The sequence below is a fragment of the Bactrocera neohumeralis genome, chromosome 5, assembly GCF_024586455.1.
Source record: "Bactrocera neohumeralis isolate Rockhampton chromosome 5, APGP_CSIRO_Bneo_wtdbg2-racon-allhic-juicebox.fasta_v2, whole genome shotgun sequence".
In the NCBI taxonomy this organism is placed as follows: Eukaryota; Metazoa; Arthropoda; class Insecta; order Diptera; family Tephritidae; genus Bactrocera; species Bactrocera neohumeralis.
Window position 1 is genome coordinate 71,273,885 of NC_065922.1, and position 18,289 is coordinate 71,292,173.

The 18,289-nt window shown below is 30.1% G+C and overlaps 2 protein-coding genes across 3 annotated transcripts; both read right to left on the reverse strand.

The window, feature by feature from the left end:
• Positions 1-5,079: 5,079 nt before the first annotated feature.
• Positions 5,080-10,283, reverse strand: LOC126758193 (kelch-like protein 12). The gene is made up of 5 exons (XM_050472304.1): positions 9,819-10,283; positions 7,696-7,985; positions 7,413-7,632; positions 7,177-7,281; positions 5,080-5,421 (listed from the first exon to the last, which is right to left on the reverse strand). Exons 1-5 carry the CDS (start codon positions 9,951-9,953, stop codon positions 5,197-5,199), a joined length of 975 nt encoding a protein of 324 aa, XP_050328261.1. The 5' UTR covers positions 9,954-10,283; the 3' UTR covers positions 5,080-5,196.
• A 3,071-nt stretch (positions 10,284-13,354) lies between these two features.
• LOC126758316 (kelch-like protein diablo) lies at positions 13,355-17,063 on the reverse strand. 2 transcript variants are annotated; one of them, XM_050472548.1, is made up of 6 exons: positions 16,985-17,063; positions 15,693-15,838; positions 14,186-14,466; positions 13,903-14,119; positions 13,737-13,841; positions 13,355-13,676 (listed from the first exon to the last, which is right to left on the reverse strand). In XM_050472548.1, exons 2-6 carry the CDS (start codon positions 15,828-15,830, stop codon positions 13,452-13,454), a joined length of 966 nt encoding a protein of 321 aa, XP_050328505.1. In that variant the 5' UTR covers positions 15,831-15,838; positions 16,985-17,063; the 3' UTR covers positions 13,355-13,451. The 2 variants fall into 2 exon arrangements, with proteins under 2 accessions (XP_050328505.1, XP_050328506.1); XM_050472549.1 differs by lacking the exon at positions 16,985-17,063 and adding an exon at positions 15,898-15,948.
• Positions 17,064-18,289: the final 1,226 nt, after the last annotated feature.

The following is an 18,289-nucleotide window of genomic DNA, read 5'->3' on the forward strand; positions in this document are numbered from 1 at the left end:
TTCAGTTCAGAATTTCTTATACAAGAGACAGTACCAGAACTTATTCTGACATTAAAATTGAAGAACAGAAACTCTGGAATACTGAGTTGGAAACATCATTCCTAGAAGGCATGGAATGTAGTGTTAATAATTTATTTCCGTTGTTCTCATCTGCTTGCAGAAGATTTAGTCTGATACTCGATTCTTAGAAAGTTCAAATAATCAGACCTTCAGTCAACCGTGTAGATACTTTATTTCTAGAAGGGTAGAATATTCACGAGTAGATACTTTATTTCTAGAAGGTTAGAATATTCACGATCGTCCGCCTAGTCGCACAAGTTTGATATCTCATTCTTAGAAGTCCTAAGGTTTTCAGTTTCTCTTGTCGAAAATTTAGTCTAATACTTGATTGAAGGTTTGAGTTTCAGGTGCTGATTTCCGATCGTGTGTATGAATTTCTTCACAAAAGGGGAGCCTCTTTATTATGAACTAACGTAAGACCTTATCTTGATGTCATGTTCCGTTGCTGTGTTCAAACTCTCGTCTAGAGAGGCTCCTGACTTAGCCAACTCGTTGCCAAAAATGTTCCTATGACTTGGGTACCCAGTCATTATAGATAAGTCGAGTTGATCTGTTAGTGAGCTTAAAGCCGTCCTTGCTGTGTTTATTACGCTGGCTATGACAAGGCTAGTAGTGCCGCCTGGCTGTCTGTGCAAATGGTTGCCTTCTGTATCCTACCGCAATTGTCCAGTACTTCCACTTGAATTCCACTTGGCAGATGCTAGCGGAGTAATATAGACGCTAGGATAGAGAGATACTAAGCTTCTCGCATATCCCCTTCATACACCGCAGTCCATTTGGGACCCGTTGGCTTAGATTGTGGTAGATTCTCCTTGCCTAGTAAACCAATTCTCCATTCACGTCTAGAGAGGTATACACACCTGGAAGTCCCTATTGAAGTCCAACCTTGGTAGGATATAGTCTGATTTATTTATATTAGTTTCTTGCGGGTTCAGGATTTCGCTTTGTCCATTACTCTTCATATTCCAACCACCAATCTCCTTACTTCTTATACATTCACATGACTATATTCGGTTTTGGGCCCCAGTTCCTGCTTAGAGTCCTTTGGCACAGGTAATACGCCTTTCTAATCCTTTCTCAATATTTATGTTCCAATTAAGTTTGGTCTTTACTTCAACGAATTGTAAGAAATTGTAGTACCACCGAGTGAGGGAAGTTGAAATTGAGCCAGTTTGGTTTTATTCGTGAATAGCATCAGTTCCGTCGTACTAGGGTTAACACCTAGTACATTGTTCGTGATCCATAGGTTTAACCTTCACAAGGCGCCTTTTGTAATCTCACTGATTGTGGTAGGAAGCAACCCTGATACCTTTAATACTATAACATCTGCAAAAGCTACTGTTTTTACTCCCCCTCCGTTGAGCGTTGAGTTGGAGTAATCTACCGTTCAGTGCCATTGACCATAGAAGCTTCTCAGAAGGATATTTTTAAAAATACTTTAACCCTTAGGTGAATCGGTTACATGTCAGACCACATAAAGAAGTTCTCAAAATGTTTGGACCGAATGAAACAGCAACACTCAACGATGCTGCTTACCTCTGTGTTCTTAAAGGTCCGTTTTATGTCCAGAAAGAAGTAAGGGGATAGAAAAGAATGGGAGTGTTCTATAAAAGTTGGGAAATAATTAGAAAGGCACTGGAAATTTCGGTTGCGGGCTTCACAAAAGTTACTATTAACCCTTATGCGAATATTTTAACCCTTAGGTGAAACGACTAGACCTCATTAGTGAAGTTCTCAAAACGTTTGGACCAAATCAAACAGCAGTTTTATAGCCACTTGAGCTGAGAAGCAAACATTTTTTTTTTTGAAGTTGTTTTTCAATAGCCAAAGTCTGGCAACTCTGTTTGATAAACTAACACCAGCTACGTATGCCACACCGCTACTCACGCCACAATAATATTTTCGTTCATATTTCATCATGTTGCCGCCGATTGGTTTTGTTCAATGCCAAATTGCCTGGAAGCGTTTTAATCGGTCAAAAACAGTTTTGCCTGTAAATTTACTCACATATTACACATATGTATGTATGTATATACCTGCCTGTGTGCTTCTGGCTGCATGCATATGTGGGCGCCTTGTTTTTGTACACGCCACTTTTGCGCAAAGCTTTTATTATAAGTTTTTATTTCATGCAGCGCGGCAATGAAACAAAAGCACCGTTTGAAAATTCTGTAAAATACATACATACATACAATATTCATACGCTTATTGTTGTTGTTGGCATTGTTGTGCAATGCCTATGTGTAGTGTAGCTGCGGATTGTAGTTAAAGGTGCAACAGCTTATGGCAAATGCGGTGATGCCATGCATTTTCGGCTACTCAAAAATTCGTACGCGAAAAAAAAACTCAAAAAAAAATCTTTGAAAATAAATCTGTGTGGAATATAGCGAAAATATGGAAAAATAATGTAAACGAAAAATGTGTAAAATTGTGATTGGCGGCGCAGCAAAAGCGATTTTAAAGATGAAACATTTTAGGCGCTGAAAAGTGGAGCTTAATTAAAGCTTTTTGAAAGCTAACTGTTTTAAATTATTCAGAATTAGCGCGCGAGGGATTGAAGCGAGTTTGGTTTTCTAGCTTTGTTTGATGGTATACTGTTATTTTTATAATTTTACTTTTTTTGTTATTCTGATATTTTCAAATATATTGTTTTTTTTTTTTAATTTATTCATTTTGAAAAAATATTTTAACAAAATTTTCAGCAGTAAAGTTTTCCAAACTTTAGTGGCAATAAGACAGCAATTTTCTATTCCAATTTTTTTTAAGATTTCAAAATTTTCGAAATATTAAAAAAAATCTTTAAAAATAATTCTTCTTCTTCCAAAAATTGTTTAAAGCTAACAATTTTTTTAAATATAATTTTAAAAATTTAATAATTGTATTTTAATTAAATTTTTTGTATACAATTTTAGTATACATTTTTCTAGTTTCTACCTTTTATATCATTTTGAAAGTTTTTTGAGTATTTCTGTGCAGTATTTGTATTTTCTATAATTTTTTTATATTTTTGTATTTGGTTACCCGCACATTGTGCTTTCTTTTCAAAAATTCATGAATTCGTTCCGTTATTGTTGTTTATTGTGCTTTCATACAGTATTATTTTGCATTGCGGCATTTTGTTGTTACAAACGAAAGCTTTTCTGCGATTTGTTGTTGTTTGTGCTTTTATTTGCTATTTTTTGGCATTTTTATCACCGCAGTTCAACTTAATGTTGAAGTGTTCATGCGTTTATTGGGTTGATTTAATTTTTTATGCAATATTTTGAAAGCGAAAATTCGAAAAAGTACCGTTGTGTGAAGAATAAGTGGAAATAATCTTAAAAACTTGCAGTGTGAATAAGAAGGAGAATAAACAGCAATAATTTCTAAAATAAAATTTATTAAAGTGGCAAAATTTTACATAAATAACACAGATTGTTTCAATAAAAACAGATAAAATTTGGTAAAAAATTTCCAAAAAAAATAATGTTAAAAAAAATAATAAAAATATTTTTCAACAGAAAAAATTAACAATTTGTTTTGAAACAATTTTAGAAGATTAAAAAAAAAATATTATTAAAATATATTTTTTCAAAAAATTAAATAAAAAATATTAAAAAAAAAAATTTTATATAAAAAATCACAGAATTTCAAAAGAAAAATAAAATTTAATAAATTTTTCAAAAAATTATTTTTTTAATCATTTTTAAAAGTTTAAAGAAAATAAAATTTTTTTTTGGAAAAAACAAACTAATTTTTTTGCTAAAAAATTTTTTTTTTTAATTTTTTGAAAAAATATTTATTAAATATATTTTAAAATTTTTTGAAATTTAGTAAAATTTTTGTTTTGAAAAATGTTTTTTTTTCTATTTAATTTTTTTGGAAAAGATTCAAAAAAATATATGTATGTATATAAAATATATATGTATGTATCAAAAAATTAAATAAAAAATATTTAAAAAAACAATTTTTATATAAAAAATTCACAGAATTTCAAAAGTTTAAAAATATTATAATAAATATATTTTCAAAAAAATTAATACAAATATTATTAAGAAAAATTAAAAAAGCACATTTTTTAAAAATAATTAAAGAAAAATAAATTTTAATTATTTTTTTTAAAAATTATTTTTTTAATCAGCGAAGTTTTATACATTTTTTGTGCTAAAAAAATACTTTTTTCTTTAAAATATTTTTTTTATAAAAAAATATTTCTTAAATTTTTTTTAAAATTTTTTTTTTGTAAAATTTTTGTTTCGAAAAAATTTTTTTCTATTTAATTTTGTTTGGAAAAAATATTTATATATAATTGTATATAAATTTATATTGAAATTTTGTAATAATTTTTGTTTTTTGCAAAGAAAAAAAAAACAATTTTTATATAAAAAATATTTTTTTTATTCAAAAAAATTAATACAAATATTTTGTTAAAAAAAATATTTTTTAAAAATAATTGAAAAATAAAATTTAATATTTTTTTTTAATTATTTTTTTTTTTGAATAAAAATTTTGTACTAAAAAATACTTTTTTTTAAAATATTTTTTTAATTTTTTGAAAAATATTAAATATTTTTTAAAATTTTGTGAAATTTTGTAAAATTTTTATTTTGAAAAATATTTTTTTTTCTATTTAATTTTTTTAGAAAAATATAAATAAATTGTATATTTTTTTTAAACTTTTGAAATTTTGTAAATTTTTGTATTGAAAGATACTTGTTTTGTTGCAAATATTTACACATTTTTTTAAAATTTTTGTAATCGTAATTCTCCGTTTATATTTTTTGAAAAAATATTTTTATATGTACATATATTTTTTTTAATCTTGTGAATTTTTTAATTTTTTGTATAAAAAATATTTTTGTTTAATTTAATTCTTTGAAAAAATTTTTTATATAAAATATGTATATTTTTTTAACTTTTTGAATTTTTGTAATTTTTTTGTATTAAAAAATTATTTTTTTATAAATTTTTTTTATTAGAAAAAATTTAAGTTTGGCACAAAAACAAACAAATTATTATTACATTTTTTGTTTACTTTATTTATGAAAATTGTCACACATTTTTTATTAAAAAAGTTATAAATAAAAAGAATAAAATATTGTGTTTCTCATTAATTTCTATTTTTTTTTAAATTTTATTAATCACTTAATTTTGTATTCAATTAAGCGACTCTAACTGCCTGACCCACGAATGTGCCGCCACCATATATGAGAACGAACCGTCTATCGGCATTTTGTTCTTTCGAATCCATTTGTTGGTCTCCTCATCGAATTCTTCCACTAATGAGCAATCCTCTTGATTGCTAGAGTTGCCACAAACCATGAGACGGTTGTTAAAAAATATAGTGCCAGGGAAAACTTTTGGGATTTGCATCGCACTCAACTGTGAAGAAAGATTAATTAAAAAAATTAAAATTAGGAAATCAGAAAAATTAATATTTCTATTAATAATCTATTAAATAACAAAGAAAAAAATTAACGACAATTGCAATTTTTTCCATTCTTATAGTTTTTTGTTGTAAATATCACAAATTCAAAGATTCTATCAGAAGGGAAACGTTGTAAACATTTAAAAAAAATTTTTGCAAATTTTTCAGACATTTTTTGAAACTGAAAATCTATACATGAACTTATATCGAAAATTTAATTAATTTAAATTAAAATTAATTTAAATTTTATTTATTTATTTAATTAATTAATTAATTTAAAATTTATTTTTTCAAAATTTTAGTTTTTCTTAAAAACAAATTTCTAGTTTTTAATTCTTTTGAATAATATAAAAAAATTAGTGTTAAAATAAAAATTTTTTTAATTTTTTTTAAATTAAATTTAACTTAATTTTTAGATTTCCAAATTTAAAATTTTGCAAATTTAAAGAAAAAAAGTTTAAAATTAATAATTATTGAGATTAATAAAAAATTAAACTAATTAAAAAAATAGATTTAATTACAATTATATAAATAAAATAATTAAAGTTTTTTACCAACCAAATTTTTTTAATTAACTTAAATTTTTTTTTCATTGACTAAAATTTTTTAATTAAATTAAATTCTTTCCATAATTTTTAATTTTTTTTGTATAAATTTGTTTATCAATATCCAAAATTTTATTGTTAAAATTTTAACTTTCTAATTATTTTTTAATTATAATTTTAATATCTAAAATTAATTAATTAATTTAAATTAAAATTAATTTAAATTTTATTTATTTATTTAATTATATTTTTTTAATTTTATATTTTCTTAAAAACAAATTTCTAATTTTAAATTCTTTTGAATACTTTCTAATTTTTTTTTAATTATAATTTTAATATCTAACATTTTTTAAAAATTAATTTATTTTGTATTGTTTGCATTCTTTGTTGTAAAATTTTACAATATTTGTGTACTCAAAAATTTTACAAAATCGTAAATTTAAAAACTAAGGCGAAAAATTTGCAAATAGTTTTAAATTTTTGGGAAAATTTTCAAGAATTTTAAAAATACATCTGCACATACAAATATTCATATTCAAAAAATGTGAAACCAATTTTAAAATTTTATATCAAATACCGTAACTCGCAATTTTAAATTTAAATAAACAAAAAAATTTAAATTTTAAGTAAATGTAATTTTAAAATTTTTTAATAATAAAATATTTGGAAAACAATAATTACAAAAATGTTTTGAATTTAATTTTAATTTTTTCTGATTTTCAATCAAATTATAATTTTTTTTTAATTAATTTTTTAAATTTTATTTTATTTTTTTCTAATTTTCAAATTTTTTCTTTGTTATGCAAATTTCTAGCGTTTAGAGTTAAAAAAATGAAAATTTTTTTTTTAATTAACTTAAATTTTTAATTAAATTAAATTTTTTCCAAAATTTTTAATTATTTTGCTATAAAATTGCTTATCATTATACAAAGTTTTATTGCCAAAATTTTAATTTTCTGTTTTTTTTTTAATTATAATTTTAATATGCTTTAATTTTTTAAAAATTAATTTTTTTTTGTATTGTTTGCGTTCTGCTGTAAAATTTTAAAATATTTGTGTATTCAAAAATTTTACAAAATCGAAAAAGAAATGAACATTTTTTTTTAAACCATTGAAAATTCTTTAATGATTTTTCAAAACAAATTTTCTGCTTTGCCAACTCACCTGAGTCCATTTGTTGGTATGCGTGTCATAGCGTTCCACCATATTTGTTGGTGTCGACGCGCAGTCGCCGCCCACAACGAATATGAAACGACCGGCGGAGGCCAACTGTCGGAGAAATTAATAAAAAAACAATATCAATAACAACAACAAAAGTTGATGCAACAAAAAAATTTTGCTTAACGAAGGAGTTTTTCAACTCATTCGCAAATTTTTATTCACTCCTTTGAGCTACTCACCCCGGCCACGGCGCGCGCTTGCAACATCGGCGCGCAACGCTCCCAACAGTTGCGTCGCGGATTGTACCGTTCTACCGAGTTGGTGTCGCGTTCATTGCCCTCATTGGAGATCATGCCACCGGCCACATACAAGTAACCGTCATGTTTCAAGGCCGTTGTCCGTGTGCGACCAATAATCAGCTTTGGCGCCTCGGTCAACACGTCCTTTTCTGGATCCCATCTAAATGTAGGGGTTTACAAACTTTTATAAAAATCGAAATTCTTGCTGAAGTCACAAACTTACGCGTAGACTTTGCGATTATCGTGCGTCTCAGCGCCGATTAAGTAAAGGCGTTCTCGATACTCGGCGGCGCAGTAGCAACTCCAATACGGTTGATCCGCTTTTAACGGTTTCAATGTACGTATGGCGCGTGTTGTTGTGTCATAACAACAAACACGTACGCCATCCTGCCAGTCATGGAAGAGCAAGTATTGTTTTACAATGGCGGTGCGGTAGAGACCTTTTACGGGTATTTCGTGTATAATAGTCCATTCGTCTATCGCGCTCTGGTATTTCAAGACTCTGATGGATTTCTGTTGAGAGAAAATGGAGGGGTTGTGTAGGAAACTAAAGAAAAGCTGGCTATAATTTCTTTTATCAGTGGAGATCCACATAAGACCTGTATGCAGAGTCGTACTAGGATTCTCCAAGGTGATTACGAATGGAAATCGGTTCTTGGGTTCGGTATATATATGTGTTGGTTCTGTGTTTCTAGATGTCTGGTTTTTATTCCGGTCCGAACCATTACCGGGTAACTGCTGCTTTTCAAGGAATAATCTGTTGAAGATCATAAGAACTGCTAGGTCACTTAAATCTATATAGAAATTTTACTGCTTTAATGCATTCCAACCTAACTAAGTCTCTACTTATTTTTTTCCAAGGAATACACTACTGAAGACCATAAGATCTGCGCAGTAATGTCAGCGACATTTTAAGAGTTAAATTTTTTGAACGCTGACTCAAATTGGGCTTAACCTGAGCTACCGGAAAACGGATTTTTCAAAAGTCCGCTGTCTTTATCTTTATGTCAGAGATCTTGTGGATAACTGGGATTCAAGCCGAATTTCATGTCGAAAATCCGGAAAGATCAATTAGTTTACTAATAATGCTACTAATAAACTTCTGTTAGTTAAAAATTCGTTAAGGAGAATTAGCTGGACCACAGAAAAATTTCAGAGGATTAGTAAACATTTTAATTAACGCTAGTCAATTGGATCACGAGATGGTGTACTTTTGATTTTGGCGGCAGCTGGTGCTCTGAATTTCAGAGAATTTTTTGAACTTCGTACCAGGTTTTTGTTCACTTCTATCTAAGATTGTAATGGGTACTAAAGTACCTCTGATTTCCGGGAATATTTCTCTATTCAAGCGTTTAGGCTATCAATACTTCTATCGAAATTTCCGGGATAATGCTTAACCACTCCTTTCGTATTTCCGAATTTTTTCATAGATCTCTTCTTGAAGTCGATTCGGGTCAATGGACCCACGGTGAGGTTTTAAAGGACAGTCGGACCTTGTAGGGGTTGCTTGTCTATGGGAACTCCTTAGAAAATCATAAACCATAACTTTTGCATTTCTGGATTTCTCTAGAGATCTTTAGTTGAAGTTGATATGAGCGTCCGATGGGTGACGAAAACTGACGACTTAGGGTCTTAATGACATCCAGATATATATCCGTAGATTTTAGGAACGGAAAGACCAGGAGTTCCTTGTGGAAATTTAGAAAACTTTTTTTCTAGGATTTCGAGAGATTTTGTCGATGAGCGTCCAATGGGTGACGAAAACTGACGGCTCAGGTTCTTGATGATTCCTTGTCTAGTTGGAAAAATTTTGCGAGAAAAGTCGATATGGGTTCATGGGTCCAAATAAACATAGAAACTGACGGCCAGTTGATTATGAGGTTCTTGACGACATCCTAATATATAGTATAATGGATTCCTGTCTCAGTAAGCATTTTTCTAGGTTTCGAAAAACAGTCTCTTAGTGTTTTCGTGCAGATCAAAATTGTTGAGAAAATCATTAATTCTTCAATTCGTATTTCAGGATTTATGCATAGATCTTTTGTTGTAGTCGAAAGGGGTAAAGAGTCTCAACCTAGACGGAAACTGACAGCTTGTTGATTATCAGGTTCTTATCGACGTCTGTTTAGACCCACAGAGATCTCTTGATGAGGCATCAGAGAGTAATTTCGATGAAATCAGATTTCATGGTATTCTATGGAGGAGTCCAGAGTTCTCAATTCAAAAGATTTGTCAAAAAAGAAACTAAGCTTTAAACAGAAGCATTTTCAGTTAAACTTTTGAGTTTTTTATCACTTGCTAACTGTAATATGATTACAGTTAGCGTTAAAAAGGTATCATACGCACCACATTTTCAAATTGCACTGCCAGTAAACAACTATTATTGTCATTGTATGTGTTTGCAATGCTATTGTTAGTAGTTACAACAACATCGGCTGTAGTAGTTGTTGTTGCTTTTGTATTAGAGCAAGACGAGCCCATATTATTGCTTTTTGTCAGAGTTCTGAGTTGAAATCCAAGAGAGTTTGATGGCTTTCAAATGTATCCTTTCGCGCTCGGTTAATATGTATTTCGTTTTAACAGTTATATATTGCGAAAGAGTTGGAGAGAGTATGAGTATTTCTAAAAGTCACCGAAACAGGTGATTTATGTAATTTTTTATAAATGTTGGAGAAAGTTTTTTTTCAATATTTTTTTGGTTTATTTTCACTTTGCTTCACTACACTTTATCGCCTCTAATGTTGCACAAAATTTGCAAATTTTTATTTTCTTTGAACAGTTAGTATTTATATATTTTTTTTTATTTTTTTGTATGGCTTTTTTTGTTTTTTGTTTTTTATTTTTATTTAATTATTTCTATTATTTTTATTATTTGTTTTATTGATTTTTTAATATTTTTTAAATTATTTTTGTTTAAATTTTTTAATTTTTATCATATTTGATTTTTTTTTAATATTTGTAATATTTTTTAAAATTTTTATTTCTTATTTTTTTTTAAATTAAAAACCTTTTTTATATTTCTGGTAAATTTTTTTTTAATTTAAAAATTGGTTTTTATATTGTTTTTAAATATTTTTTTTTTTTTTTAAATATTTTTTTTTTAATTTTTTTAAATATTTTTTTTTTTTTTTTTTTTTAATATTTTTTTACTAAAATTTAATTTTTTTTCCTATTTCACACGCACTATGCTCTCTCGCGTCTATTGTTGCACTAAATTTGCAAATGCAGCGAGTGGTATGCATGTCAAGTTCAGTTGAAGATTAGACATACTACTTCAGATAAGCGCTTTCGTCGATAAGATAAATATTAATCACTCCATATACAATATTCATATGTATAGCTGTGACCCTAAGTAGATAATTTTATATATTTGCGACTAAAGGGTGCCGGAATTCGTTAAATATAAACAAGTGTTAGCGGAATTTGTTGATTATGCCAGTTTGAAGGTCGTGGATTCGATAAAAAGTTGTCGTATAACGATTATAGAATCAAAGCATATAGAGACTGAGAAGCCTTTTATCGCTATCCTCCAAAAATTTGCTCCTTTCAGTCAATTCATTGGATTTTCAAAGGTATAGAAGATCGGGAGTTTCCATTCCCTTTAAAAAATTTGGTCCTTTCAGTCAATTCGTTGGATTTTCAAAGGAAGAGAAGATCGGGAGTTCCCATTCCTTTTAAAAAATTTGCGTCAATGTTGGATTTTTAAAGGTATCGAAGATCGTGGGTTCGATAACAAGCCTATATATGTATATCGATTATAGTTTCTCAGCAATCAGAGGCATAGAATTTTCTCCCCAACCTCTTAAAAAAAATTGCTTCTTTAATTCAATTCGTTGAATTTTCAAAGGTATTGAGATCGTGGGTTCGATAACAAGCCTATAGATATTGATTATAGTGTCTCAGCAGTTAGAGAAAGAGAGTAGTTTTTCCCCATTCTCTTCAAAAAATTTGCTCCTTTTATTCATTTCTTTCGATTTTCAAGATATAGACCTTTCTTTTGAAGATTGTGAGTTCGATAAAAAGTCTTCATATACCGATTATGGACTTTCAGCAGTTAAAGACAGAAGCGTGTTTCATCACCACTATCTCCAAAAATGTGCTCTTTTCTGTCATTCGGTGGTCTTCCGAAAGTATAAAATCTTCCATTTCCCCGCTAGAAATAGAAAAGAGGTTAGAAGAGTAACTGTCAGCCAGATAACTACGGCCATTTGCTTTCAGCGCTGTATTTTTCTAAACAGTGAATCCCCCAAATCTTGCCTTTCTGCGAATATACAAGTATTATACAATATCGTTTCATTATCTTATGACCAATTTTTACAGTTATTTTTGCTTAGAGCACTTGTATATTTCCGGCATTATTATTTTATCAACACTGATAAGTCAAACAAATGTACATACATTGATGATAATGTGGAAATCCCCATCCATCAATTTATTTCCTAGAATTGTATATAAAGTTCGGTAGAACGTTCAGAATTCCATATGATCGAGTGCCCGACTGACTGTCACTCTGGGTTCGAATTCCCTCTGTTAGTAACGCCAAGCTTTGCGTTCGAGGGCAATATCTCTTGATAATTGTGATCTATCACCGAAAAGCTGTTCAGCTTATGCTTTTAGTGGTTGCAAGAAACACTTTTTTGGACCGCATTTCTTATACTCTTCAATACAAATAAGGCACTAGGCCACATTGACAAGATATTTTCGAATTAAATGCTTCAAATTATCATCAGGGAGGAATTTATGTTGTTCGGAGATGTAAAGGGTTCGAAGGGTTCAGCTTAAATCGTTTTTCTACTTAAACATTGGACAGTCGTTAGAATATGCAAGAATGACTTTACAATTAGCGAAAAAAGATATGTAGTGTATGGAGTAACCCAGGGTCCTTGGGAGGATATGAGACGCGGGCACCTGTTTCATCAATTGTCGAAGAAAAATCTTTGAAAAATTACTTCAGAGGAGCGGACCGCACTGAGAACTCTTGAAAAGGGAGGAAATGCCCCCAATCATCCCCCCCTTTCAAGGTCACTGTACCCATCTTTTAATATTCCAGAAAATTTTGAAATAATTTCGCTTTTTTGATGAAAACTTTCGCTGCAGTTTAGAGCGGTGGTCCTGGTTTAAGACCAGAGTTTAACACTTTAATTTGGTAATTGGACCTTGCTTGCTTGCTTGGACCCCAGATTTTTTTGCTCCTTGGAGTTCCCAAGTGACTCATTAAAAATACTATATACCTGCTTGATCCAGTTTTACTAGTTTATTCTATATGCAACTTTTGTATCGAAAGTTTTGATCATTACCCTGGGTTTGTGGCCCAGGGCCTAAGATATCAAAAGCTGAAAATTTTAAGGAGAGAGCCTCTCAGTCGTCGTGATATTTCGGACGAAGCTTCAATGAGAGATGAAATTTGGTCCAAAGCCCTTCTTCTCGAGAGAGATTTTAGGGGACCCTTTCCCGACCACTATAAAATTTGGTGATTTGCGTAGTTTTAGGATCAAGGGTGTAAAAGTTTAACATGTACGAAAGGAAAAAAACTGGGAGTGAGAGAGGCTTAGTGAAAGTGGAACGGTAAATCACTGTGAGAATCATAGCCTCATAACTACCACAGAGAGAGAGAGAGAGAAAAAGAGAGAAATCTAAACAAGAAAGAGAGAGTGTGAACGGTATTGCACGGGAGAGAGTGAGAAAAATAGCCTCATAACTACCACAGAGAGAGAGAAAAAGAGAGAAATCTAAACAGGAAAGAGAGAGTGAGAACGGTATTGCACGGGAGAAAGTGAGAAAAATAGCGTCATAACTACCACAGAGAGAGAGAAAACGAGAGAAATCTAAATAAGAAAAGCGTGCGCGTAAAAATGAGAATGATAGTGAGAGAGAGATTTTTTTTGTTTATAAATATATTTATTTTTTGTCTTTAAGTCTTCATAAAAAGTTGTAATTCTTAAGAAATTCAAAAATGTAGAAATTAAATTTATGGAATGGCTAATTCGTTGACTCCAATTGCCTTAGCCATGTCGGCGTTACAATCATATAAGAGTAAGGACCTTGGGAGGGCATACTATTTTTTCGAAGCCACTTGTTCTCCGCTGCATTGAACTCCTCGACAATTTTACAATCCTGATCCAGCTTGGGACCACCACAAGCCAGCAAGGAATTGTTGTAGAACGCGCAGGCGGGATAATGTTTGGGTACTTGCATGCACAAAAGCTATGAGAGAGGGAGAAATAGATAGAGAGACAAATTTGAGGTGGGAAATACTTGTCTAACCTGTGTCCATTTATTTATCTGTGCGTCATAACGCTCCACCATATTAGTGGGTATCTCCGAACATTCGCCGCCCACAATGTAGAGGAAAGCGCCAGCTGAGACCAGCTTTAAATAAAATTTAGATTGTTAGTAGAACAAATGTCAAAGCTTTCCAAACTACACTTACCCCGGCGGCACACCGCGCTTGCAGCAGATCTGCGCAGCGTTGCCAACGACGTCGTCGCGGATCGTAACGCTCCACCGAGCGTAGCTCTGAGTTGAATAGGTAGTCCTTGCGTCCGCCTGCCACATACAAGTAACCGCGGTGCGCGACGGCTGCGGCATGCTCACGTGCTACATTCAGTTTGGGCGCCTGGCTCCAACTATCCGTTACTGGATCCCAGCTATATTTGTGTAAGCGCAAATTTTTAAAAGTCTGGTACTCTATAACATACAATTGCATCGCTTACACATTCACTTTTCGCTTATCCATTATATCCGCGAAGAGGTAAAGTTTGCCCTCAAACTCCGCGGCGAAATAATGCATATAGACTTCATTCTTGATTGGTTCCAGCGTGCGTATGGCACGTGTTGTTATGTCATAGCAACAAATTCGCTTCGCGTTCGTCCAGTCTATGAAAAGCATATACCGTTGCACGATGAACGTACGAAAAATGCCTTCAACGGGTATTTCATGGCAGATCGGCCATTCGTCTTTTTCGCTCGCGTATTTGAAAACCACAATTTTTTCCTGGAAGACCAAGAAACAGAATCAAAGCTTTAACGAACGTTGCATATATTTATTTGAGCTCTTGTAGAGCTCAAGTGGGGTCTTCGAAACGACAGATCCACCAATTATTGCCTGGTCACTTAAGTTATTCTCAGTCTACATTCAGTATATACAAATTATGTCCTAAAAACCCATAGTTTTGAGAAGCATGAAGAATATAGATCACCTTGCACCCACCAGCCAAGTAAAAAATATCTTTTTGGTGCTCTGGATCCAGAAATGACCGCCAAATCTCGCATTTTTTTTGTAAAAAAAAATCATCAACACCTGCTTTTTTGAATTTAGATCTTCCTAGATCTGGAAATCAAGCAGAAAACAACTCTGCGAAGCCTCAAATCTAACAGAGCCACTTAGGGCAGTCGAGTTTTGTCAGTTCTCATCTATATATATATATTTTTTTTAACACCTCTCCAAAAATTAGTTTTGAGTAAGATGCGAAATAAGACTAGTCCGAACCGCCACAAAAGGCCTTCGAGTTCCAGCAGCTGTACTGGATTAATTACTCTGTCGTCGAAAAGTAACCGATAGCTAAATAATTGCATTTAAAGACATCTTCGATTTTCTCAAATTTAAAGACTTTGTCCAAAGATTTAATGAAGAGCTTCGACACGCGATTTGGCAAAACTAGCCATCTATCTGGCTTAATATATCATGTGTCTGTTTTAGACGTGTTCAGGATTTGTTTATTTACACTTGGAACACCGTTAAAGCTGACCTCGAGCCGTTTTGCAGGCGGAGCAGGCAATCCTGTATTACAGCGGTCCGTTCCCATGACAGTCGAGTCTAAGTAATCGGAAAGGACTCGGATTTTTATCCGGCCAAGGGCTGTCAACTCGGCACCATGCCACGAAATTACTTCAACAACAACCAATAAATATTTGAAATACCGAAGTGTTGAATCTTGTGGCTCTTGTGGAATATGAGATATGTGTGAAATCTTCGGTTCTGGAATAATTAGCGTAAAATTTAAAACAGAACTTGGGGTCGAGGTGATTTCAGATGATTTTTCGCAACATTGATTATAAAAGCTGAAACCCTTTGTCTCGTAGGACATTCTTGATAATGATGATAGCGTTTTGGAGCCTCGATGTTACAAAATTTTATTATATATTTGTATCCTAAGACTGTATACTCGTCCCTATAGGTTCCTGTAACAGTTAACAACAACAAGAACACTGTTTACTTACCCCATTCACAAATTTCACTGCCAGTAAACAGCTATTGTTGTTGTTAGGCGTATCTACAGTGTCGTTACCTGCATCCAGCGAAAGTTTTGGATTTTCATTATCAGTTGCGGGTAGATCTCTGGAGCAAGAGGAGCCCATTGTTTGTGCTGATAATTTATATAATTAAAATATTGAGCAATGGACAGAAGATTTTTGTTTTGCAAACCTTTTAATAATTTTTATTCTTTATTTATACTTTTTTTAATTAATATTTTTTATTTAATTTCTGTAATTAATTTTTTAATATTTTTTTTTTAATTTTTAATTAAATTAAATTAAATTTTATTAATTAAAATTTTTCTTATTTAATTTTTTTATTTCAATTAATTTTTTTTAAATAATATTTTTTTTAATTTCTGTAATTAAATTTTAAATTAATTATTTTTCTAATTTTTAATTAAATTAAATTACACTTTTTAATTAAAATTTTTCTTATTTAAATTTTTGTTTTAAATTTTTGTTAATTAAATTTTCTTATTTAATTTTTTTAATTTCAAATGAGTTTTTTAAATTAATATTTTTTTAATTTCTGTAATTAATTTTTTTAATTTTTTTTTTAATTTTTAATTAAATTAAATTAAATTTTTGTTAATTAAAAATTTTCTTATTTAAATTTTTGTTAATTAATTTTTTTATTTAATTTTTTTATTTCAATTAATTTTTTTTTAAATAATATTTTTTTTAATTTCTATAATTAAATTTTTAATTAATTTTCTTTCTAATTTTCGTTAATTAAATTCTAATTTTTTAACATTTTTTAATTTTTTGCCTTTTCTGTAATTTTTTATGTTTTTATGTTTTTATTTTTTTTTGTTAATTTTTATTTTATTTTTTATAAATTTTTATCACCGTTTCGTTTTACATTTTTAAAAGAAAAATTTTTCGATTCTTTGTATAATTTTTTTTTAAATTTTTTAAGTTAATTTTGTTCTTATGTTTTTAATTAATTTTTTTTTATAATCGTTTAATTTTTTTATTTTTTTTTTATTTTTAAATATATTCTGATTAACTTTTCTAATTTTATTAATTTTTTTTGGATATAATATACTAAAATTTAAAAAAATCAATTGCTTATTAATTACTTATCATATTTATGTATATTGTGTAACGGTATTTACACCTTTGTTTGCCTTATTAGTGATTGGTTTTTTATTGTGATTCCGTTAATGCATGTATATATGTATATAAATTTTTTAATTATGTTCACTGCTTATTTATTACTTTTCATATTTATATAGTGTAACGGTATTTACGTTTCTTTGTTTACACCTTTGTTTGCCTTATTGGTAATTTTTTCGTTTATTGCGATGCCGTTAATGCACAATTGCCAATCGTGGCTAATATTGGACTAAACAGTTAATATAATGTGACAGGTGACCGATATGCTTTCATATCTAGGCACTGTAACCATTGTTGAAGATAGATTAGAACTAGGTGTGAACAAAAAAAATTACAAAAAATAAAATTTAAAAGAAGTAAGATTTGAAAGAGTAATATTAAAAAAATTAAAATTTCGTAAAATATTAAAATTTTTAAAAATTTCTTGTCTATTATTTTGCGGTAAAAAAACATTTTTTGAAATGTTACGCCAAAGGAAAATTTTGAACTGAAGAACGTGCCACCCTAATGCTCATACAGCCAACTTCATATCTTATTTCATATTTTGCAAAGCTATCAAAGGTAATAAACTGAATATTTTCTTAGGAAATGCAATGAAAATGATAAATTTTAAAGGTCATATACCTAATCACAGCGATAACCGTTAAATTCACAAGTACAGTTATTGATATTTGAGTATTTATGGGCCACAAACAGGCGATTATTGGCGAAACAAACTCGTGGAGATAACCGGTGAAATGCAACGTGTTATTGCTTATAGACTAAGATGGAGGGAAGAAGAGTGGGCAAGTTGAAATCCAAATCGATGACTGGGGGTTTTCTTTACTCGTATTCATTATCTTATCGCAAAAATAAGTGACAAGAAACTCCAATATTCTTAAGTACTCAATATACTATGTTCTTCAAGTTTGAGTGAAATTTCTTAGTAAACAGTTATTTGTCTCAGTTACTTTACTCTCTTTGTTTACATACTTTTTCTTCTCACTCATTTCTCCACCACTTTGGGACTCACTCAAATACTTGTAGATAAGTAGCGGTTGTTTTCTTCGTCATACTTCGTCGCTAGGTGTCGCTGTAAGTGTCGTAAGACGCTGTAGAAGCGTGAAGTCACTGTTAATGCAGTGAATTGAGGGCAGGTGGCGCTAGAAATATTGTTGAGCGATTGTATATAAGGAGTTTGTAAGAAATTGTAAAGGCCTTGTAGATTTGTGTGTGTGTGTGAAGGTATTGAGGTATAATAAATAAGTGTGGTTATGAGTTTGTATGGATCTGCAATCGGAAATGGCTCCTTTATGTTAATCTTCCTTAATTTTTTTGAATTAATGTTCGTAATAGAGTTTTCTCTAATTAATATTTTGTTTTTGAAACAGTTGCTTTTAAATTCTCGGTTTTTGTAAAAAAAAAATTTTTTTAATTTAAAATTCCGGTTTTTGTAAATT